Here is a 25,929-nt window from a genome sequence, read left to right on the forward strand (position 1 = left end):
CTCAACGCCCATGAAAAATAGAAGCAAGCAAGCACTCTATTGAGAAACATGGTATGTCAGTATGACACCAATAAGGCAACTGGGTTTTTTTAAACAACATACGAAACTACTTTCTTACCTCCCCAGTGTTCACCACTGCCATTGAACACATCTGCCCACATGCTATGTTCACAACTACTTTATTCTGCAGGCAGCCTGTGACTCTTCGAGGGATCAGCTGATTGGCTGTTGATCCAGATCCTACCTGCCCGGAGTTGTTATAACCCCAGGCAAATACCTGGGAATTGAAAAATGAAACATGCTAATTCATAAAGTGTCTCAACTGGGTCTCCTCTTTGCTCTCAAATTCTCTGCTCACACCACAGGTAGAGAATTTTTATAAAATTCATTCTTACAAAATACGTTACTTCATAAAATTAGATTATTGGTACTATCTACACAAATAGCAATAATTATTCTCAGATATCACATAATATTATTAAAATATCTACTTTACCTTAACCATATTTTCCAGCATTGTGGGATTTTTCCTTTTGCAGATAAAACCTTTGAGCATAGTAATATAGAAGGAACATCAAAGCCTTTTAAATTTTGCAGTTATAGAATTACCTACTACATAAAGGTACACTTCATGATATAACCACCACGACTATGAATTGCTAATAAGACTGAATTTGAGGAAGATGGTTATTTTAATCAAATGATCCAATTTCTAAGACTGCTATAAGAATCTATATAAACTTACTGGAAAAAAAATCAATGAGATTTTTGCTAACTAGTCTCACCTCTCCATCAGATGTTAGCACCAAAGAATGGTAAGACCCACAGGCAACTTCGGTGACTTGCTTGTTTGACAAATTAGTAGAAATATGACAGGGCACTAAACCATGATTAGTTGTCCCATTGCCCAGCTGGCTATAAGCATTATGACCCCAGGTAAAGACTTCTCCTTCTGAAAATAAAAAGAAATACGACCAGCGTTCAAAACATCTATTTTATTATATGAACGTACATATTGCACACCTCCATGAATGAAAACTAAAAATTCATGTGCAAAAGCACCAAACTCATTCTAGAAAAGATAACATTTGGAAAGTATAAACTATATTCTATCTCAAAGCAACAAGATGAAATTTAAATGGATGCAATTATAATAGCTGGAAGATAGGTTTTTTAATAAATGGCAGAGAAATGCTACTAAGACTAAGAGGAAGAAACGTTAGATTGAAAGCCAAAGGATAACGGGAAGATCATTTAACTTCTCTGGGCCTATGTTCTTATCTATAAAATGATCAAGTTAATTTAAAAATTGTTGTTATTATATTATTTATTGTATAGTATAATACATATTCAGAAAAATCCATAAAATATATATGCAGTTTTATAAATAATTATAAAACACACACCCATATATTACCACTCAGGTCAAAAAATACAACCTGATGCTCACTCCAAAAGTTCCCGATATATATTCTTGAATAAGAGAATTCAGTTTTCCTGTTCTCAGACTTTAAATAAATGGAGTCATACAGTATATACTCCTTTTGTCTGTATTTTCTACCATATTATCTCTTTGTGCTACATTCCAGATAATTTCTTCTAATCTTCCAGTTTATTAATTTTCTTTTGCTGTGTCCAAACTGCTATAAAACTTGCCCACTGACTTTTTCATTTTGATAATTATATTGTTTATTTGGTTCTTTTTCATATCTTCTTTGATCTCTGCAGGTATCTTCAAGATCACTTTGTACTTTCTCAAACAATAAATATATATAGTAATAAATAAAGCCATCTTGTAACTGGTATCTGACAGTTCTAATATCTGATACTTAGTGGTCAGTTGGTCAGTTTTTGCCTTTTTTTTTTTTTGCTGGTTCTTATTCATGGTGTCTTGCTTCCTTGTGTACCTGATTATCTTTGACTGTGTGCTACTAATTGCCATTGAACACTAATTTTTCAATGGCATTATAGTTCCTCAAGCCTAGGATGAAGTGAAAGTACCTTCTTGCAGAAAGGACCTACATTAACTTCTGTTAAGTGCCACTAAGGCACTTAAAGATAATTCTTTAATAAATCTAAGGCTTGAGATTTCTTGGACTGCCCAGTCTGATGTGAACTGGAATACAAATCCATGACTGTAACCCTTCAGGGAGGGGTTTACTTGCTTTTCTTTTTTCCTCCTTTTTTGATCACAGCCAAGGGTTTTTCTTTTCAGTGCCTTAGAAATGGCAGAGCTAACCCATTCCTGTCCCTAGACTGTAGCCCTTTGTGGGCCTCGCATAACCTATTAGATCTGTGACTCATGATCCCTTCTACCTCGTGAGGACATCAACCAGAACACCATTTACGTGGAGAGGCAGATGCCCTAAGGTAAAACTAGCTTTAAGTTCCCCTTTAACCTTAGTTCACACTTTCTCTTAAATATGATCCAATAATTTCTCTCAGCCTTATCAGTGCTTTGATGCCTCTATGAAAAAAAAAAAAAAATTCAACATTTTCTTAGAATTTTTAGTTGTTTCCAGTGAAGAAGTGGTCCAAAAAACCTAGCCTATTACTGGCAACCAAAATTCCCTAAAATTTGTGAAATTAGTTTACAAAAGAGTGTTTATAAACTTTATTTTCAGTTCAAAGAGTAACTAATAAAAAGGAATACTCAGCTTAAGAAAAATGCTAAAGTATGATTTAATTATAATGTCCTATTAGTGTGAATTCATGAAACAGCCATGAGACTATTTAATTCCTTAAATTACTACTATCAAATATAGTCATTAGTCACTGTTGATGGTCACAATCTCAGAATGCTAGAAGTTAGAGGGCATCTTGGAATTTAGCTCTAGTGTCTTAATTTGTAGATCAGGGATCTCAAGTTCAGAAAGTCCAGAGTGAATTCAGCATTTTAATGCAATAATAGTTCAACTTTTAAAGTATAAATAAAAGGGGTTTACTGGGCTTACAGCACTGTCATTTTCACATAAAAAATGCCAATAGTTGCCAGATTCTCTCTGCTCTATTACTCTGATATTCAGATATGTTCATATTTCATGTTACCCAAGGGAATGTTCACAGGGCAGAGCCAGAAACTCCTATCCAATCAAAAAGTATGTTCTCGATTTAAGGGGTGGTCCTAAGTCTTGTTTACCAATAAATAAGTCAGTAGCTAAAATTCTACACTGTGTCCCAAAGTTACCTGTTGTTGCAAGGACAATATGGGGGCCACTCCCATAGCTGAGACAGGCTATTTTTTTGCCATTTAAAGACTCCAGTCTCCGAGGTTCGATGGTACTCTGGACATCACCTAATCCCAAACAGCCACAGCAGTTTGTGCCAAGCACAAAAATCTGAGGGAAAAAAACAGTTAGTTCAAGCACTTCTATTTCTGACAAACCCATTATTATTGTTTCATTGTATAACATTATATAATAAGTAAGAATCCACCCTCCATGCCTTTTTAAAAACCTAATTCCTTAGTCCCCCCTCCCCAAGATTTTCAACTTAGCAAATCCATTACTGTAAGTGTCTGAATTTTTTCTTCAAAATTTACCTCATCAGGGGCGCCTGGGTGGCTCAGTGGTTTGGGCTGCTGCCTTCGGCTCGGGTCATGATCTCAGGGTCCTGGGATCGAGCTCCGCATTGGGCTCTCTGCTCCGCAGGGAGCCTGCTTCCCTCTCTCTCTCTCTCTCTCTCTCTCTCTGCCTGCCTCTCTGCCTACTTGTGATCTCTGTCTGTCAAATAAATAAAATCTTTAAAAAAAAAAACAAAAAAAAAACCCCAAAAACAAAATTTACCTCATCATTTACAGTAGTATATAAAACTTCATTGCCAGCACTGCCGAAGACACAGGCTTGACGAATTAACTGCAGTTCTTCCTCAGAACAAAGGGAGAAAATTGGCCACTTTCCCACATCTAACATCTTCAAAGATGATGGAGTAGCCCCGACTGGCTGAAAAGGAAAAAATTAAAAATAAATAATAAATCAATAAAGTTAAAAAATATACGTGTGTACACACACACACACACACACACACATTAAGACTATTAAGTTAAAAATATATTTTTTTCCCTTCCCCTTTGACTTCTGTGGAAGTCAGCACCGGCTCAAGGAGGGCCCGTTCTTTCTAGTCTTGAGAGGCCCCTCCCAGCTACAGGAACTGTCATGAGAAGCCCACTGCTTCAGTCCTGCTCTCACAACAACCAAGAGCCTGAGACCCCGGCTGGGACCAGATCTCACCTACTAATTTTCCTCAGGGCCACAAGAACCATCCAAGGCTGACTTCTGTACTTTCAGTGCTATGTCTTAAATGTAGCTCTGGAAACTAGGCTGGCTGGAAAGGCAGGAAAGGCAGGAAAAACTGAGAGGGCACGGGGATTTCATCAGGCACCTAAGTCTTGACAAAATGCATTCCTGGAAAAGAACGATGCTGAAGGTGACACCAAGGAACCAGTCCAGAAGTTTCGGTTCTTGGGTCCATTCTGATTGTCAGTTGAGCAGTTAGTGGCTTCTCTCATCTATCCCCCACTCTACCCCTCAGGTTTGGGGATTGCTAGGAATATACACCCACAAAGAATGTATTTGTTTGCTTGGGCTGCCATAGCAAAGTACCACAAGTTGAGAGGCTTACACCAAAGAAACTTATTTTCTCACAGGTCTGGAGGCTAGAAGTTCAAAGTCAAGGTATCTGCTAGTTTGGTTACTCCTGAGAGCTGTGAGGGAAGGACCTAGGCCTCTCTCCATCTTGGCTTGTGATGGCCATCTTCTCCCTGTGTCTTCATATCCTCTTTGCTGCATGCACGTCCTTTTCTTGACCCAAACTGCCCCTTTTCATAAGGGCACCAGTCATACCAGAATTAGGGCTCACCGTAATAACCTCAGCTTAACTAATCACATCTGCAATTACCCCATTTCCAAATAAGGTCACCTTTTGGGGTCTTGGGGTGTCTTAGTGCATTTATGCTATTCTAACAGCATGCCACACGGGGTGGGTTATAAACAGCAAAAATTTACTTCTCATAATTCTGCAGACTGGGAATTTCAAGATCAAAGCACCAATACGCTCATATTCTGATGAAGGCCCCCTTCCTGCTTCAGAGCCACTGCCTTCTCACAATGTCCTCCTCATGGGATGGAAGGGGCCTCCTCCATGGGATGGATCTCTTTGGAGACCCTTTTATAAAGCACTGATCCCATTCAAGAGGCTTCCACCTTCATAACTTCATCATGTCCCTAAGTCCCACCTTCTAATAACCCCCACCTTTGGGGGTCAGTATTTCAACACAGAAACTGGGGTTGGTGGGGGGGGGCAATTAAACCCATAAAAGCATACGTTAAGATCATAAGCTCCTGTGCTCTCATAAGAGCATACTATGTGGACACTGCAAAGCTGTTTTAAAGAGAACTTTTATTTATTTGCTCTACTGGAAACATTTTTACATATGTGCTTTCCAGCTTTCAAAAATTTGACGATTACAATAAGGTGCATAAACAGCCAATGTGTCCTTCAAATGGCCTATCACCATACTCCTGCTTAATTTAAAGGAGCGAAGGATTTTCTGAGGCCTGTCTTTCCCCTCAGCTATTAAGTCAACCTTACCAGGAAAGAATTCTGGTAGAAAGCTGATTGGACTAGCTACTTATTTTCTGCAGATCTGAAAGCATATTTGTCCCACCCACTTTAGGAGTCAGGAGAGTGTATGCGTATGTACACACACACATACACACACACACACATATTATGATGACTAGGCTCACAAGATAAAGGAGACTCAGAAATCCCATGATCTCCATCTGCAAGCTGGAGACCCAGGAGGGCTGGTAGCATAATTTAATGAACCCAGAAGCCTGAAAACCAGGGGAGACAGTGATGTATATCCCAGTCTGAGGGCAGGAAAAGATGAAGTGAAGTGACCCCTATCAATCAGTGAAACAGGGAAAAAAAAAGGGATGAATGCTTCCTTCCTCCCTTTTGTTTTATTCAGTCCCTTAGCACTGTGGATCATACCCACCCACACCGGGGAGGGCAAACCATTTATTGAGTTCCCAATTCAGAAACTCTTCTAGAAACACACACACACACACAAACACACACACAGAAGCAGCATTTAATCTGGCACCAGTGGCCCACTCAAGCTGACACAAATTAAGCAACACACCATGCGAAGGAGCCCACATGGTCACAGAGGCAGAGACTGGAGCAATCACCTCCAGGTCCAGGAACCCCCAAGAACTGACAGAAACCTCCAGAAGCTGGGAAGAAGAAAGGAAGGCTTCTTCCCCAGAGCCGTCAAGAAGTATGGCCCTGCTGGTCCCTTAATTTTAGACTTTTAGTCTCCAGAACTATAAAAGAATAAATGTCTATGGCTTTAAGTCACCCGGTTTGTGGTGAAGGCAGCCCTAAGAAACGAATACAGAGGGCAGGCAGCCTGTAACTGTAAACAGCATCTTCCTGAGTTAATGGCAGTGCCTGAAGCAGGATGAGCTCCCCTGATACCAAAGCCAGACGCTGCCCTCAGCATGCCACTCAAGCTCTAAGACCCTGTCTGGAGAATGAAGTCCTTCGTTATCTTTTGGGCAGCACCCAAGGCCACTATTAGGCTAAGGGCAGGATCTCTCATTATGTTAGCTTTTAGTCAAATCTACCATAAATCACCTACCTCCTTACATCACGAAGGAATCTTATCTTCTCTGGGGTCTGCATTTTTTTTTTTTTTCCTATTTAAGTCTATAAATTTCAAAAAGAACAATGTTTGGGATGTGGCATCAAATATTTATAGATGAACTAGTGTGCTAGTTAAAAGAATTCTTACATATTATTTCTAATCTTTACAAATACAGGGCATAGATATTGCCATCCTCATTTTAAATACAAGGAAACTGAGGCAGAGAAAGACTAAGTAATCTTCCAAGATCACTTGCTTCTAAAGACTGCTTTCCATATAGCACATGTTGCAGAGAAAAAAAGTTCACATATAAAGTTATACCACTGGAAGATCTAGCCTACAATTGCAAGGCTTTGGCTATTCTCATCCAGTCCTTAACGAACAAGACAAGAATACACACTGTGGGCTACCTTCCGTGAACAGGGCGGACAGCAATATACAAAGAGAAAACAAGCATTCCCACCTCATTTTCTCCTTTCAAGCAGATTTTTGGATTTCAACCTACCCTGCTACAAAAATCCAGTGGTTTTCTGAGATGCCTAGAAGCAGGTGGTAAATCCAACAAGCTCCTAAAACATCTGTCTACAAATCATTGGTTCTGAACTTTCTTTCTGACTCACTTGTACCAAACCTCTAGTACCCACCCCATGACTCTACTAACCACTGGGATTTTAGTGTGTGCGTGCATGCGTGCGTGCATGTTGAAGTGTTACCTGCAGTCATACATCCATTAAAAGTCAAAAGAACATTAAAGTCCAAAGAACATCAGGTGTGACAGTATCACTGATCATGTATTAAGGGCCAGATACGAAAGGTATAAAAATGCAACACAATCGCTCCCTTCAAGGAGCTCACAATTTAACAGAAAACGAATACTTACAATATAACCTGGGTACAACGGAGGTGTGAATACACTGCTTTTAAATGTCTGTCAGAAAGCTGGCTCCTGGAGGTGAATCATCAAAAAAAATTTTGTTTTCTAAGTCTTGTGGGGGAGTTATTTCTTGGAAGAACTTATGACTTAATTTGTAAAAGGCATACATTTACACTTTTCAGAGATAAATACTTCCTATCCATCTCAAGGAACTGTAGCATCTGTGTTCTCAGAAGAAAAATATTTCTCTACAACACACTCATGAGTGTACATCGCTGTACACATTACATATATTGCAAACATATACATATATTGTATGTAATGTGGAGACTTTGTATATATAACAAGAATGGAGGTGACATAGGATTCACACAGAGCTCCTAGGGGAGAAACAACCACCCTGCATGACAATAGCCCTCTCTGCAAAAGGCACCCAACCACCTTTGTGCCCAACTGGTTAAGTAAGGGACCCACTGAGCCAGAGCCAAGGGCAAGCAACAAAAAAATCTGCATGGGGAAAAAGCACTACTAGGGAGTGAGAGCTTAACAGCACACACGATAAGTCTTCAAGACCGTAGCTCTAGAATTCAGTCCTAATTTGGCCCAGGTAACCCTCCTTCCTGCACGTCCTACTACTATAGGCAGTAACTACTCCCTGACCAGCTTTCCTTCACATCCAGCCTCTCTCCCCCATCTTTCACTGGCCTCTGTTTGAGAAATGCATAGTGGCAAAATTTTAATATTAGCTCAAGGAAAATATAAGTAAGGAAACACAGCTCCATAAAATTAGAGACCAAGATGCGTTTTATTACTCCTTTGAGTATGGGCTACCTATAGAATTCTGCTTCTCCACCCAAATGAAGAACTGAACAGATTATGATACTTCACTCAACTCTAGACAACTAAGTTGTCACAATTACATTTAAAATACAGCACATAGAAATAGAACCAAAAGTACCTGTTGAGCATGACTAACAAAGAAGTTATTTTAAGAAACCCACCAACACCTTGCCTTTGGAGGACTTTCTGGCAATGCAACACTTTATATGTAATAGTCATTTCATCGCTAATTCTGTTACTCTCTTGTATTTTACAAAATCTGTTCTTCCTGGGAAAAATTAGGAATTTTTCTATTAACATTTTAGAAGATTCTCAAGTTCTATACATTACTTTGTAAGCTAATTTTCTATTTTGCTTTAAGGGCTCATAAATGAACACTTCAAGTCAGCACACGGTAATGCTATGGTTTGGTTTCAGATGTTGTGCCCTCTTTGTAAACTATGTTGGCTTTTTGTAATTATTTACATCTTTCATTGTGTTTTGACCATATAATTATTTACATCTTTTATTGTGTTTTGACCATACTTTATTTAAAAACAGCAGAAAACAGAAAAATGAAAATTAATAGTGGCTAACAGTCAAGAACAGATATTGTGTCAATTTAATAAAATTAACGCAAGACAGAAATCAATATGCATGCTGAAAGATGTGAAATTTTAACATGAGTAGGATACACAGGAGTTAAGCTGGTTGACTGTAATGTTGAGCTGTGAAGGAGAAGGAATAAGTCAAAGAATATCTATGATGAATTAAGACTATGTCATCTAAGATTAGGTATTTTATAATTCTGTTAAGTCTCTGACAATGAAGTAAACATTATTCAACTCAGATCCTTTTGCAGGACAGTGCTATCTGTGAAAGCTCCAAGAGCACCATTTCTGGGAACCCTGCTCTATCTCTCAGCAAATACCCACAGCTTTCTGCTGGCCCCTGTAGCATGCTATATTACCCACGATAATTATCTGTTTGCATCTGAGCCACTATATCGTGAGCCCCTCAAAGACAGATGCTATCTCCCTCATCTTCCTGTTGGGTGACCAGTAGATGTTTGATACACGTTTCATGCAACAGAAAGTACACATGCCAAAGGCATGTTTGTATGTTTTCTTCTAACCTTGCCACTTTCTCCACAGGAAAGGGAAAGCTCTTCTTCCATATGGACTCAGTCTTGTGCAGTCCCCTAAGGAAAAAGTATGTCAGATGAAACTAGGCAGGTTAAAATGATTTTTCTTCCAATTAACTAAGAAAATAAGCTAAGCTCAAATATGGTGAAGGGGTGATAAGAAAATTAAGGTTTAGGCATGAGAGTTAATAGCTAAAGGTGTTTTAACTGTTCTGGAACTATCATATGGTCTCTTATGGGAATCCTCCTGCAGAGGTCTGGATAGGTAATCCCAGGATAAATGAAGATTCTTAAATCTATAAGGAAATAAGTAGAAAATTTTCTTTTTACAGTTGACCTACTACAGATAAGAAAAAATAAATTTTAGACCTTGGTCAAATTTCCTCTGGGATTGGAAAGTTCCAAATCACTGTGAAGAGCAGACTTATCAGTTCTCAGCTCCACTGAAGAGTATATGATTTGCTAAACTGAGGGATGTGGGGTGAGGAATGAATGAAAAAATGAAAGGATGAAGAATGAATAGAGCTTTGTTTATCCTAGACCTTAACAACAAATCTGCAACAACAGCCATCAAGTTTGCAGCAGCAGCACTCAATGTTCTTGCCTTAATGAATCATCGCTATGAAGATTACTTTCTACCACATAAAAGTAAGCATAGAAGAAGCTCTACCAAAAGAGCCACGGCATGGGCTCTCTCTTTGCTCAAAGGATTCCCTTTAATATTTCTTGCAGGTCAAGTCTGGACTGTGATTCAATCATTACCTAGTTGACTATCTCATCCCTAAAAATAAATATAAATAAATATTCTCTCTCCTGCCAAAAGCAATTTAATGAAATCTTATTTAATAATTTTGATATCCCTGGGGCACCTGGGTGGTTCATTGGGTTAAAGCCTCTGCCTTCGGCTCAGGTCATGATCTCAGGGTCCTCGGATCAAGCCCCACTCTCTCTCGGGCTCTCTGCTCAGTGGGGAGGCTGCTTCCCTTCTCTCTCTCTCTCTCTGCCTACTTGTGATCTCTGTCAAATAAATAAATAAAATCTTTAAAATAATAATAATAATTCTGATATTTCTGATTTATTAGTTGGGGTTCTATTTGCTCAAATACAATCCACATTTCAAGGATTAACATCAGAACATTTTATTTTGATATTATCTACAGGCAATTAGAACCTTATAATAAACAGATAAAAACAATAATCAATATAAGGTCAAGTCTTAACAATGTTCCTTATCAGTGTTTTATATATCCATGAAGATACTGGTAAAATTTTGTTTTCCTCAGCTATAAAAAGTTCTCTCAGAATATAAGGAATAATAATATATTTAGAATAATTATAGCTCAAACTGTGGCAACTGATACAAATCATTATTTATTTCTTTTTAACATTTATTTATTTACTTATCTATCTATCTATTTACTTAGAGAGTATGAGCAGGGAGAAGGGCAGAGGGAGAGGGACAGAATCTCAAAAGCAGACTGCACGCTGAGTGAGGAGCCTGAGGTGGGGCTCGATCTCACCACCCTAAGATAATGCCCTGAGCCAGAATCAAGAGTCAATTAATCAACTTAGCACCCAGGTGCCCCCAAAATCATTATTTCTAACGTCTAGAAAAGATATACTTGTTTTTAAAAGAATTACTTGGACTTTTCTCACTTGTAAACCTATAAAACTTGATCTAGTTCCAATATGGAAAGATAATTTCATGTGACAGTTATCCCTACATGATCTGTCTTGTCTATTAATTTGCAAGCTGTTTGAGAGGCAACCATGACTCATTCACTGCTCTAACCACCGCAGGACATGGCTTGGAGAAGAACACAAGACTATATATTGGTTGAAAGCATTCTTTGAATACAGCTTTTTGTATTGAGGTTCTTTTCTTTCTGTTTCATCCTAATTGGACCGACATTTTCCACATCTACTCCAGGTTTACTAGAACAAGAAATAAAAGGAGGGGAGGGGGAAAAATGAAAGTAGAAGAGAAGAGGAAAAAGAGTAGAAGAAGGGAAGTCAAAGGGAAGAAAAAAAAAAAGGAAATAAATAGGAAGAAAAGGGACCAAAGATGAGCTGTCACTGTCCCTTATTGTAATGTAGGCCATTTTTGTTCCTAGGAGAAGGGAAATCTTGCTAATACACTAAGATCAAAGGGAAGTCAAAGGGAAAAGAAAAAAAAAAAGGAAATAAATAGGAGGAAAAGGGACCAAAGATGAGCTGTCACTGCCCCTCATTGTAATGTAGGCCATTTTTGTTCCTAGGAGAAGGGAAATCTTGCTAATACACTAAGATCCTAGAACAGCAATCCTGGATTATTGTTTCCCTTCCCATCGCCCTACCATTACTGGTTTCTGGTTTATTCTTATTTTTTCTTTTTCCAAAACTAGGCAGATGGGCGCCTGGGTCTGCCTTCAGCTCTGGTCATGATCCTAGGATCCTGGGATCAAGCCCCACATCTGGCTCTCTGCTCAGCAGGGAGCCTGCTTCTCCCTACCCCCCTGCCTACTTGTGATCTCTGGCAAATAAATAAACAAAATCTTAAAAAAAAAAATAGGCAGATACGTGTCTGTGTTTTTATTTCCTAATTCTTCTTTACACAAAAAATAGCATACCTGATATACTCCAGCAATTTGTTTTTGTTTTTGTTTTGTATTTTTTAATTTAACAATATCTCCTGGAAATCAGTCCTTATCAGTTAACAGAGTTTTTTTTCTTTAATCAGTTGAATATCCTGTTTTTTGTTTTCATTTTAAAATCCTGGTTTTAAAAAATTTTTTAATTAAATTTTTTAATTTAAAATTTAATTAAATTTAATTAAATTTTTTAATCCTGTTTTTTTATTTAAAAAATAACATTTCTAAAATTCAATTAAGGCTAAATATAACATTAGTATAATTTCATCTTTATTGGCCAGAATGTTGTTGAAGATTTAAAAATTATTCAAGAATAATTACTATTGTACAATACTATGAAAAAACTGTTGAATTCTCTAGCATTATGGAAAGTAGCTGGATTTTTTTTTTCTAACATCATTTCAATGTGATCAAACATAATAGCGAAAACTAGCTTCTCCAATTTGCACAACTTGAGAAATACAGTTTATGGGATATATATAAGGATTATAGTTATCTTCTCCTGTTATCTACATGATTTTACCAGGCTATTATTATTATTACTGAGAGAGAGAGAGTATGTGTGTGAGCAGGGGAAAGATAGGAGGGGCAGAGGGAGAGGGAGAGAATATTAAGCAGAGTGTATGTGCTGAGCATAGAGCCTAATGCATGGCTTGATCTCACAACCTTGACATCATGACCTGGCCGAAATCAAGAGTCAGATGCTTAACAGACTGAGCCACCAAGGCATCCCTCACCAGGCTATTACTAATATCAATGTTATAGCAGTACATCAACATACACTTCTTAAAAATCCACAATATACATAAAGAATACCACATCTATAAACTCTAAATAACAGCAGCAATAATAATAACAGTTAAAATAAATAGTTAGCCTGTATGGACCCTCCCCTACAGTGCAGGGATATTTTAAGCTTTCCTGTGTACCTTCCAGTTTTATTTTGTACTGACCGGCTGGGACTGTTCCATCCAAAATTTTTGTACCTGATTGTTTTAAATTTCTGGAGCCCTGTATTCAGTCATCTTTAATCCTGCTCCTTCTAGATCCTTGTAAAGTTGTCTTCTAGGATAAAGTTAATGTGACTGAAAAACATAAATGCATAAATAAATTCTATTACAAAAAAACAGAAAAGAAAAAAATATACCATCTTGCAACTTTAAAAAGATAACATTATAGGTATATAGTTCAAAATCCTATTAGCTCTATTATTAAAAAGTAGCAATAGAGGTGCTCAATTATTAAAAAGCAATTATTTCACATTATAACCCTTATATAACATTTATAACTTTATGTGGTAAGTTTTAGGACCATTCTTCAACAATTTGGACACTGTAACGTATGAAAAAAAACACATACTAAAAAAAATTTGTAAGCATACTCTTTGTTGTTGTTGTTGGAGAGAGAGAGCACAAGGAGGAGCAGCGGCAGGCAGAGGGAGAAGCAGGCTCCCCACTGAGCAAAGAGCCCAAAGTGGGACTCAATCCCGGGACCCAGCGATCATGACCTGAGTCAAAGGCAGACACTTGACTTACTGAGCCATCCAAGTGTCCCCCAAAAAAGTTTAATTTGTAGTATGACAATATAGAAAATGTAAAGGAAGTCATCTTGAATGTAAAAAAAGCAAAACTTTGAAATTTTTGGAAGAAAGTATAGAAAACATCTTTGTGACCTCAGGGCTGGGAAAGATTTCTTAAATAAGATACAAAAGCATAAACCACAAGAAAAGACTGAAATTTAAAATAAAAGACTGAAAAAAAAGAAATTTACTACATTAAAACTTTAGAAATATGGCATACTAAAAGACAAAATGAACAAAGGGAAACACGTCACAGAATGGGAGAAGGTATTTTCAACATATATAACTGGTGGTTCGCAGAGGATTTGCATCTGGAATAGATAAGAATACCTAAAAATCAGTAAGAAAAAAACCCAAGCAATCCAATTTAGAAATGGGCCAAAGACAAGACAAGTCACCGAAATTACTAATAAACATATTAAAAGATGCTCAAATTTACCATAGAAATGCAATCACAATGAAATAGATCTCACCTGTCACATCTGCAAAATTAAAGGGACAATTCCTAGTGTTAGTGAGGATGCAGATCAATAGTATACCCATCCTGCCATAAGAAACATAAACTGGTGTAGTCACTTCAAAGAGTAACTCAACAATATTTAGGTCAGAGCAGTGTGCCTTTCATTCAGTCTTTTTTGACACATACATGTACCTGAAACAAAAGTCTCACAAAATAATTCTTAGCCGTATTGTATGAGGTGCTAAGGGATATCTTCTTTTCTATTTTTTCTATCTTACTCTATTTTATTCTACCCTGACTCTGTCCTATTTTATCCTTTCCTATTTCATTTTTAAAAGACAATGCTGGTCTCAACCTACTAAAATAATTTGAGGATCACTAATAAGCCCTGCCTTATAGCTTGGACAGTGCTGACTGATGAATGGGTAAAGAATATGGGGTATATATATGCAATGGAATATTAGTTAACCACAAAAAGGATGAAATCTTGCCATTTGCAATGATGTGGATGGAGCTATAGAGTATTATGCTATGTAAACTTAGAGAAAAACAAATACCATAAAATTTCACTCAAATGTGGATTTGAAGAAACAAAACAAATGAACATAATGGCGGAAAAAGAGAGGCAAACCTGAAAACAAACTCTTAGCTATAGAGAACAGTTGCTGGAGGGAGCTGGGTGGTAGGATAGGGTTAAATGGGTGATGGGCATTAAGGAATGCACTTGTGATTAGCACCGGGCGTTGTATGTAAGTGAGAATCACTAAATTCTACACCTGAAACTAATATTATGCTGTTTGATAACTGGAATTTAAATAAAAACTTGAAAAAGAGGAGCACCTAGTAGCTCAGTTGGTTAAGTGTCTGCCTTCGGCTCAGGTCATGATCCCAGGGTTCTGGGCTGGAGCCCCACAGGGCATCAGACTCCTTGCTCAGTGGGGATCCTGCTTCTCCCTCTGCCTGCTGCTCCCCCTACTTGTGCTCACTCTCTCTCTCTCCCTCCCTCTCACAAATAAATAAAATCTTTTAAAAAGATGGTTGGTTTTTCTTGTTCTTTCTTGTGACGAGAACTATCCTGGCAACATTTAAATATGCACCCACGATATTATTGACCATAGCCAGCATGAAGCACACCTTGACCTACTCATGTCATACCTTGAAGTCTACCTCCCAAGCCCCTTCACCCATTTCATCCTTCCCCCAAATGCTCCTCACTCCTGGCAACCACCACTCTGTTCTCCATATCCATGACTTTTGTTTGTTTCTTCGATTCCAGATGTCAGTGAAATCATACAGTTGTTGCCTTTCTCTGATTTACTTCACTTAGTATAGTGACCTCTAGGTCCATTCATATTGTCACAAATGGCAAGATTTCATTCTTTTAATGGCTGAGCAATATTCCAATATGTATATATATACCACACCTTCTTTATCGATTTATCCACCTGTGGCACTTAGGTTGTTTCTATATGTTGGCTATTGTAAATAATGCTGCAATCAACATAGGGGTGAATATATCTTTTCAAATTACTCTTTTTATTTCCTTTCAGTAACTACCCAGAGATGGAATTACTGGATCATATGTGATTTTAATTTTTTGAGAAACCTCTGTTTTCCATAGTGGCTTTACCAACTGACATTCCCAATAAAGCACAAGGGTTCCCTTTTCACAACCTTGCCAACACCTGTTATTTCTTGGCTTAGTGGTTTTTTTTTTTTTTTTAAAGATTTTATTTATTTATTTGACAGACAGAGATCACAAGTAGGCAGAGAGGCAGGCAGAGAGAGAGGAAGAAGCAGGATCCCTGCCGAGTGGAGAGCCGGATGTGGGGCTCGATCCCAGAACCCTGGGAGGCTTTAATCCACCAAGGCACCCAGGCGCCCCTCTTGGCTTACTGTGAACAGCCATTCTAACAGGTGTGAAGTGACATGTCATTGTGGTTTTGACTTGCATTTCCCTGACGATTTGTGATGTTGACATCTTTTCCTGTGCCTGTTGGCCATCTGTATGTTTCCTTTGGAAAAATGTCTCATCAAATCCTGTCCATTTTTAATTGGATTGTCTGTTTATTTGCTATTGAGTTGTAGGAGTTCTTTATATTTTTTTATATTAACTCCTTATCAGATAAATAATTTGCAAATATTTTCTCTCATTCTATAGGCTGCCTTTTCATTTTGTAGATGGTTTCCTTTGTTGTGCAACAGCTTTTTAGTTTGATGTAGTTCACTTGTTTATTTTTGCTTTTACAGTCATATGCCAAGACCAATGTCAAGAGGCTTAGGGCCTATGTTTTCTTTTAGTTTCATGGTTTCATGCTTTACATTTTAGTTTTTAATCCATTTTGAGTTGATTTTTGCATATTGTGTAATATAAGTAGTCTAGTTTCATTCTTTTGCATGTACCTATTCAGTTTTCCCAACATCATTTATTAAAGAGGCTGTCTTAATGACCATTGTATATTCTTGCATCCTTGTTGTAAATTAATTGAACATATATACATATGGCTCTCTATTCTCTTCCATTGATCTAGGTGTCTGTTCTTATACCAGTATCAGACTGTTTGATTACTATGGCTTCATAATATAGTCTAAAATCAGAAAGCATGATACCTCTAATTTTGTCCTTCTTTCTCAAGGTTGCTTTGGCTATCCAGAGTCTTTTGTGGTTCCCTACAAATTTTAGGATTATATGTTCTACTTCTGCGAAAAGTGCCATTGGGACTTTGATAGGAATTGCATTTATCTATATATTGCTTTGGGTAATGGGGACATTTTAGCAATATTAATTCTTTCTACCCATGAGCATGGAATATCTTTGCACTTATTTGTGTCTTCTTCAATTTCTTCCATAAATGTCTTATAGTTTTCAACACATAGGTCTTTCACCTTCTTGTTTAAATTTATTCCTAAGCGTTTTTTGATGCAATTGTAAATAGGATTTGCTTAATTTCTCTTTCTCATAGTTTGTTATTAGTGTATAGAAATGCAACAGATTTTTGTATGTTGATTTTATACCCTGCAACTTCACTGAATTCATTTATACATTCTTTTTTTTTTTTAAGATTTTTATTTATCTATTTGACAGAGAGAGATCACAAGTAGGCAGAGAGACAGGCAGAGAGAGAGAGGAAGGGAAGCAGGCTCCCTGCTGAGCAGAGAGCCCGATGCGGGACTCGATCCCAGGACCCTGGGATAATGACCTGAGCCGAAGGCAGAGGCTTTAACCCATTGAGCCACCCAGGCGCCCCATTTATACATTCTTTATTGAAATAAAAAACTAGAGTTTTTTGGTGGTACCTTTAAGGTTTTCTATGTATAAAATCATGTCACAAATTATGAAAGGCTTACATCTTTCTTTCCAGTTTGGATGCTTTCTATTTCCTTTTTTTGCCTAATTGCTCTAGGACTTCTGATACTATGTTGAATAAAAATGGCAAAAGTGGGCATCCTTGTCTTATACCTAATCTTAAAGAAAAAGCTTTCAGCTTTTCACCATTTAGTACAACATAAGCTGTAGACTTGTCATATATGGCCTTTATTATGTTGAAATACATTCCCTCTATATCTACTCTATTGAGAGTGTTTTTCAAAAACAGATGTTGAACTTTGTCAAATGCCTCCCTGCATCTGTTGAGATGATCATATATTTTTTATCCTTTATTTTGTTAATGTGGTGTATCATGTCAATTGACATGTGAATGTTGAACCATCCTTGCATCCCTGGAATAAATCCCATTTGATCATCGTATAAGATCTTTTTAATGTACTGGTGAATTCATGTTATATTTCCTAATATTTGCTAATCTGTGTGCAATATTTGCAAATATTTTGTTGAAAATTTTTGCCTTTATGTTCATCAGGGATACTGGCCAGTAATATTCTTTTTCATGTGTGGTATCCTTGTCTGGTTTTGGTAAAATCATTTGGAAGCATTCCCTCCTCCTTAATTTTTTGGGAGAGTTTAAAAAGGTCAGATATTAATGGTAGCATTCACCAGTGAAGCCACTGGGTCATGAACTTATATTTGTTGGGAGGTGTTTGATGACAAATACAATATCCAGACTAGTAGTCAGTCTATTCAGATTCTCTTCTTCTTCATGATTCACTCATAGAAAGTTTCTGTGAATATCCATTTCTTGATTGTGCAATTTGTTGGGCTATAATTCTTCCTAGTAGTCTCTTTTCGATCCTTTGTATTTGTGGTATCAGTTGTAACTGCTCTTTCATTTCTGATTTTTTTTGAACCCTCTCTTTTTTTTTCCTTGATGGGTCTGGCCAAAGGTTTATCAATTTTGTTTATCTTTTCAAAGAACTAGCTTTTAGTTTCATTGATCTTTTCTATTATCTTTTTAGTCTCTGTTTATTTCCACTCTGATCTTTGTTATTTCCTTTCTTCTACATTCGGCTTTGTTTGTTCTTCCTCTAGCTTCTTTAAGTAGAAAAGTTAAATTGTTTGAGATTTTTCTTATGTCTTTAGCTAGGCATGAATCCCTATGAAATTCCCTCTCACTACTACTTTTGTTGAGTCATATATATTTTGTAAGTTATATTTCCATTTTCATTTTTCTCAAGGTATTTTATTTCTCCTTTGGTTTTTTTTGATTGGCCCATTGGTCAGTAGCATGTTGTTTAATCTTTACATGATTTTCTAACACTTTCTCTTTCCTCCTTCTGGGACCCTTATAATGCTAATGTTATGCCACTTTATGTTGTCCCATAGGTTCCTTAAGCTAGCTTCATTTTTTTAATTTTTTTTTCCTTTTTGTTGCTCTCTTTGTGTTCCACTGCCCTGTCTTCTTGATCACCAAACATTTCTTCTGCTTCAGCCAGTCTGTTGTTGAACCCTCATCTAATATATTTTTCAATTCAGTTATTATATTCTTCAGTTCTGTGACTTCAGTTGGTACTTCCTCATATACTCTTGCTGCTGAAGTTCTCGCTGTATACATTCATTCTTCTCCCAAGTTTGGTGAACATCTTTTTGGTTATTATTTTGAGACAAGCATAGACCCTGCTGACCTCTAGACCAGGCAATGCGGCAGTGTCCCCTGGGTGACAGCTGTCAAAATTGGGACTTCAGACCAGTGTATAAGCTTCTTTCTGGAAGGTCCTGGCAAACTGTAGTGAGGCTGAGGGAAGGCAAAAAGATGGCATCCCACAGCCTATATTCCCTGAGAGCACCTTTGTAGCCTCTAGATGTGTGGCAGACCTGAAGTCTGCCCCTTGGGCCAAAGTACCAGGAGACGTGAATAGGCGTTTTTCACTAATAGACAGGGGGTCCAAGAACTATCTCTCTGTTCATTACAGTCCCATGAAACCCAGGAACATAGGCATGCCTGCCCAAGGTATCAAGAGGAAGAGTGCAAAAATGGCATCCACCAGCACCTCTGTCCCCACAAAAAGTTCCAATCAGCAGAAGCTTTAAGGTTAGAAAATAAATCTTCACATATAGTCTAGGTGCTTTTCAAACTGCTGCTTTTGTTCTCATTCCCAAGGCAACTGTGTCTACATGCAAGCCCATTAAGAGAAATATCTCAGTTCTCTACAGCCTTTTGGGTCTTCAGGATGTAAGATCCATTGGTTTTCAAAGCTAGATGTTTGGGGAGCTCATCTCTTCATTGCAGGTTCCAGGGGTTGGGATGCCTGATGTGGGATATAAACCCCTCATTCATCAAAGAAGTTCCAGATTTGTGAAATGCTTCCCAACTGTGGGTTGCCACTCTGGCAGTGGGGTTTTTGGTGAAACCGTGCATACATGGCCCTTTTACTGTTTTGTTGTGAGGTAGCTATTCAGCTAGTTTTCTGGTCTTTTTCAGAGGGAATTTTTCCATATGTAGCTGTAGATTTGGTATGTCTATGTGAGAAGGTGAGATTAGGGCTTTTCTAAGCCATTTTGGACCACCCCTTTCAACATTTCAACCGGTTATATCTGTTTTCTTGAACTTGTACAGTTCAACAATTTATTTCCAAATTATCCCTGTTTGGAACAGATAACTCCTTAATCTTGCAATTTGTATTTTGAGAGTTTTTCTTACACTCTTAATAGCTATGCAGTTGGAGATGGTGGATAAAAAGTCAGTCTTTTGATAACTGAACATGAGAAACATATCAATTCACAACAGGTCAAGTTATTCAGTTCCCTACACAAAGTATATAATAAGCAGCCTATACAAAGTATTGTTGGTAATCAATGTTAATCAGTGTGTTTGCTAATAGGACAATGTGTTATGTTACTTGGTAATACCTCTGACCCAAATAAAAAGTTAAGCTGATTACAGGACATACATTCATTTGCCTAATTTATTCAACAGATGTTGAGGTGGTGTCTGCAGTAGGTACCAAGCTGAAAGCAAACTTACATAAGAGAAAAAACAAAATAAACGTGGAGCAAAAAGATATCCACCTCCCAGGTGCTTATGTCAACATTACCCCAACACAACAGTACTTGTGGGCCTTAAGATTTAATAAACTAGACATACTGTATCTATGAGAAGAAAGCATCTTCCATGGAAACTGATTTTTACAATTAACCAGGAACTTCAAGTGCTAATAACCATTCTTTAGAAGTAATTCCTATGGTGAAAAAAAATGGTAATTTCTGCAAAGAAAACCCAGTGTTTTACCTATGTATATATACATATATATACACAATTATTATATATAAATATATTCTTATATAAACATTATTTTATTTGGTATATTATACAACATATTGCAACATTACATTACATTATTATAGAAAATAATTATCTATAAATATATAACTAATTCAACTTAATAATATGAGGTCAACTCTAAAGCCATGCTTGAAAAATAAAATACATAAAAAAATTTTCTTGCAATATAGAACTCAATGCTTTTTTTTTTTTTTTTTTTTTTTTTTTTTTTAAAGATTTTATTTATTTATTTGACAGAGAGAAATCACAAGTAGTCGGAGAGGCAGGCAGAGAGAGAGAGACGGAAGCAGGCTCCCTGCTGAGCAGAGAGCCCGATGCGGGACTCGATCCCAGGACCCTGAGATCATGACCTGAGCCGAAGGCAGCGGCTTAACCCACTGAGCCACCCAGGCGCCCTAGAACTCAATGCTTTTAACAAAATTCTCCCATCTGGGCAATACCGTTGATGCCACTTTTATAAACAAAGAAATAGGACATTAAAGAAAACTAATGTCTTTTTGGATGCCAGCACGGTTTACAGTAACAGTATGTTAATGAGGTCCAGACCAAGTAAATGTCAGTGGGGTAATGATGATTCCCAACATTCTAACTGAACCATTAAGTGATATGTCATCTGTAAGTTATAAATGATAAAAATACAAGAAAACATGATCCCAATTATCACTTGTAAAAAAGGATGATAGCTATAATTTATCTCTACTTGAATGAGAGGCGATAAGCCTACTACAAATAACAGTAAAATACCTGCACAGCTGCTAACTAATGTGAGACAATTATAAACAGGACAGACAAAACTGAAAAACTAAAAAGCACAACTATGACAAAGGTACAACCTCAAAAGAAATTATATTGCCAGGTTTACGATAAGCATCAAACTGACTTAGAACACAGAAACATCACTGTTATTTTAATTATGTTTGTAAAAAGGTTTCTAAATTTCACCAAGAGAGATGAGGCAGATCTTCAGTCCCAAGGAAACTTGTATTTAGTTTGAAGAGATTATTGAGCTCATTAAAGTTAGCCTTTTCAAATATACAGAGCAAAAGTACCTTTTTCAAATATGAAAAATTATCAACATAAACTATACGAATGTTTTTATGTTGTTAAACTAGCTAAAATGAGTTAGTACTTGAAAAAATCTGTAAATCCATTTGAAATTTAGGTCTTTATAGATCTAGTACAATAATAATAATTTAAAAATCCTAACTGTGAAAGATCTTTGTCCCACAACATAAACATTCCCTCAGCATGGTAGGCTTTCTTAGCCTTGGCTCATTTCCATTTGGGATTCATTTTGTTTGGTTTGGTTTTCCTTTTGGGGGGGGATTCATTTTGTTTGGTATCATAAACATTTAATTTAATACAAAATATATTATAATGTGATCGATTTATGATTTACTTACTATCTGGTACTCATTAGCTCAAAATATCTTCCATGGAGAGATATACATCAGCTCAGGTTAGATCAGCAAGTCTGAAGACACTAAGACACACACTTCAGTGTCAGATATATGCTGAAAAAAACTATTATGCCTTAAATTTCCTAAAGACTCTTATATTGTTAAGATGGGATCACCATGTGAACTAGACACATATTCCTTCCAGAGAATGAAAGTTGAAAGGATATCTGCCTTTCACTGAAGGATACTATAAATATCCTTCTTAGAGAGGCAAATTATTTGCTGCTTTGAAGTAAATATCCCATGTAGTCCTCTATTTTCAGCCTCAAACAGGAGTCTTTGATCTCATTCTGCACCACTGATAATTTCACTCCTGGTTTCAAATCTCTCTTGTCTGGTTAATTTTGATTTATACTAATTCAACTCCAGTAAACTTCAAAAGTAGTGGTACCTTAGAGGCATTTTAATTCCATTCTAACCAAATGATAAAACCAAAATTAAATATGACAAACTCCTCAAGGCTTAGACAAACCCCATAGGTACCTTATAGTTATCCAACATAATTTCCAGATTAATAGTTTTTGATATAGTGTTTGTAATCTACTTAAGTAAAGGGCCCCAAAGACACACTTTTCTAAAACTGTTCCTCTCTATCAGCCACTTTCTCTAAGTCTTGTCTGATTTATTCAGAAATCTCTAAGATTAATAATTTAATAACTTATCACATGATATCATACCAGGTGACCTTTCAACATAGTTTCAAATAAAGAAAAGGAACTGACCTCTCTTAGAAAACTAGTTTTCACTAATCAGAGAGACATTAAGAAGAATCGCAAAGTACAAAAATATGTGCAGAAAATATACACTTTTTCTCAACACATCTGTAGTATTCATTTGGCTAGTCCTTTCTACTTAAGAGCCCAGTCTCTTCATTTGATATATTAGGTTAAACCATAAAATTCTGAATAATTTGTACCCAATTTGGGAAAAAAAAATGTTTTACCTATATAAAATAAGGTTTTATCTGTCACAATGGTCATGCTGTGGGCCCCCATCAAATTTATACTGGAGAATGGCAAGGAACATTTTCTCCAGAAAGATAATTTGAAAAACTAGTTCTCTGTCTTGAACATCACCTTCAGTTTATCCTCAGACCCAACATAACCATGCTGTATAAAATTGCAACCCACACCTGTACTCTTAGTCCTCTTTCTCAGCTCTTCTTTTCCATATTTCATAGCACTTATAATTTTCTAAATGATAACCAAATATGCTTACAATCAATCATTCTTTTCTAGAAATGTGAAGCTCCAGAGGGAAGGGATCTTTGTCTATCTTGTTCACTTAAACACCTGAACAGAACCTGATGGAAAATAGTCACTGAGTATTTGTTGAATGAATGAAAGAATGAATGAATCCACATTGAGGACTCAGTACAAAATATTTCTGGAGTCAGATTTTAATTCCCTTTATACACTTAACAAATATCTTCTGTGCTCCGAATACGGGGGAGACAGAGCATACACATAGAAATAGGTATAAAGCCAAAGAGAACAGGGTAAGAGCTTGGAAAGAGAACAGTGGCTATTTTAAATGACCTGAGTCACCTCTCTGAAGTGATAGCAATTGTTTTGAGTCTTGGATTAAGGTAGGTGCCATACGTTTTTGGGTGGAGGGGGAAACTGAGCTTTGAGCATGGAGGAAATAGCAAACGCCTAGGCCCTAGGGTAGAGGCCTACTTGGTAAGCCCAGCAAGCCCAATGAGGCCAGCATGGTATAAGTGGGGTGTGTGAGGTGTGCAAGAACGTATCACTCTAGTTGCCTTTACCTACTACTTAATAACGTTCATATATACACATATCTATATGTATTTGTGTATGTATGTGTGTGTGTGTGTGTATATATATATCTCCGAATGCCCCGGGAAATAGAGATTACCTTTCACCTAGAGTACTCAGATTCCCTGATAATAAGAGCTTCTTCAATTCCAGCCCCCAAATGTCTGTATCAGCACATCATATAAGATTACAAAGCACAGTAATGACATCGTTAAAAACCGCTCCAAGTAGCCTCAGAAGTCACCACACTGACTTTCACTAAGTACCACTGCGCACGAAGGTGTAAAGCCAAGTTCTAACTTGGTACTAGAAGGGTGCAAAGACATGAGGCTCTATAAACATTAAACAGCGACGGTCCTTCTGAGTCTGGGGGAAGGAGCGCCGTCCCAAAGCAGTTCGTTAACTCCCCACTTTCACTCAGCTCTAAGACTAAGCCGCCAAGAGCTGTAGGCGGCAGCTCTGTGACATGCATTTTGCGACAGTCCTGGACGCGCACTGCTCCAGCATTTTATGTAACTTCCCAAAGAACAGAAACAAAAGTTCGCTCTAAACTCGCCTTCCAACTCGGGCCAAGGCGGAGCACTTGGAAAGTTTTCAGCGTCTGAAAACCTCTGTTTCCGGGGCTGAGCAGAGCAATACCCTCGGGCTTAAAATAAAGGCTTAAGGCGACTCCTCCCCTCCCTCCACAGCGGCTACGCCCGGCTTAGCCAAACTTTCCCTGCCTTCCCTCAACCACAGCAACCAGGGTCAAAAGCATCCTACAGAGTGAGGGAGCAGGTTCGGAGCCAGGAGCTAGGTGAATGGGTTTTCCCGACGCCAGCCTAGAGTCGAGGCGACAGAAATAAAAACGGCAGCAGCCTACGCGAAGCGAAGAATGAGGAGAGGAGAAACTCTTAAGGCAGCCGCCGCCCCCGCAGGCCGGGACGACGCCCTGCCTCGCGTGCGGAAGGCGGTGAAGGCTCCGCGGTGGCGAGGCCAGCCAAGACCCTCGCCCCCGTCACGACATCCGCCCTCAGGCTAGCGCATGCGCAGCGCCGCCTGAGCCGGCGGCCTGGGTGGGGGGACAATCTCCAGAGTCGCGCACCCCGCTGCCCCCCCCCTCAGCGGGTTTGCGCACGCGCGGCGACGCCTCGGCCCTAGGCCTGGGCGGGGGTGTAACCCCAGGGGCTGCTTGTCGGCCGTCGCTGCGTCCCGGAGCTCGGAGTGAGGGGGCGGAGAGAAATGGCCGCTTGCTGGGGGCATCTGAGAGTGGCCGGCTTCGAGCCTGGCGTCCCCTCTTGACTTCCTACGCCATCTTGTAGCCTTACCTCAGCGCAGGCTCGAGCCGCATCCGCTCCGCCTTCTGGGTCGCCGTTACTGCTCGGTTGGGGACCCGGCGCAGCGACGAGTTGGCGCCTCCCCCTGAAGCAGCCCGGCCTCGGCGGGTTGCGCTCGGGTGCCAGGCCGGGGACGGAAAGGGAGGGGAGCGCACTCGAGGGGAGGGGGCCGGCGACAGCGCCTCGCCCCTCCTCCTCTCTCCCGGCTGCCCACTGCCGCCGCCGCCCCTTCCCCAACTACTCCCGGTCTTATCCGAGCAGACCCCAGGACTGCACCCCGCCTCGCCCGGGGAGCCCATCTCCGCTCTGTGGGATACCCCCACTCTCTCCAGGTTCTGGGCCCCAAAGGCTTGAGAATTTGGAGATGCCCCACCCGGAAGGGTGAGGCGCGCATATAGTGCGTGGGCAACCTTTTCTACAGTCCGCGTCCCCCAGCCTCTCGGCTTTTTTCTTGTGGTGGTCTCTCCACCAGGAAGCTCAGATCGCGTCTTTGCACGCTTTCCGCCTGCTTTTCACCTCACTGCTGTGGGGCCGAAG

The 25,929-nt window shown here is 38.7% G+C and overlaps 1 protein-coding gene across 7 annotated transcripts in view; it reads right to left on the bottom strand.

Annotated features, from left to right (window-relative positions):
- Positions 1-25,661, bottom strand: part of RCBTB2 (RCC1 and BTB domain containing protein 2) — a 43,897-nt gene extending 18,236 nt beyond the window's left edge. For 3 of the 7 annotated variants that reach the window (XM_059144357.1, XM_059144353.1, XM_059144351.1), the window contains exons 1-7: positions 25,384-25,470; positions 13,109-13,207; positions 9,484-9,549; positions 3,786-3,941; positions 3,188-3,338; positions 786-952; positions 119-277 (exon numbers count right to left, since the gene is read on the bottom strand). In XM_059144357.1, the coding sequence (XP_059000340.1) occupies positions 119-277; positions 786-952; positions 3,188-3,338; positions 3,786-3,941; positions 9,484-9,525 (675 nt within the window). In that variant the 5' untranslated portion in view covers positions 9,526-9,549; positions 13,109-13,207; positions 25,384-25,470. Of the gene's footprint in view, positions 1-118; positions 278-785; positions 953-3,187; positions 3,339-3,785; positions 3,942-4,229; positions 4,326-9,483; positions 9,550-13,108; positions 13,208-25,383 lie in introns of those variants that run through there. The other 4 variants (XM_059144352.1, XM_059144355.1, XM_059144354.1 and 1 more) reach the window with 4 other exon arrangements.
- Between the last annotated feature and the right edge of the window lie 268 nt (positions 25,662-25,929).

This window comes from Mustela lutreola, chromosome 13 (assembly GCF_030435805.1).
Source record: "Mustela lutreola isolate mMusLut2 chromosome 13, mMusLut2.pri, whole genome shotgun sequence".
Taxonomy (NCBI): Eukaryota; Metazoa; Chordata; class Mammalia; order Carnivora; family Mustelidae; genus Mustela; species Mustela lutreola.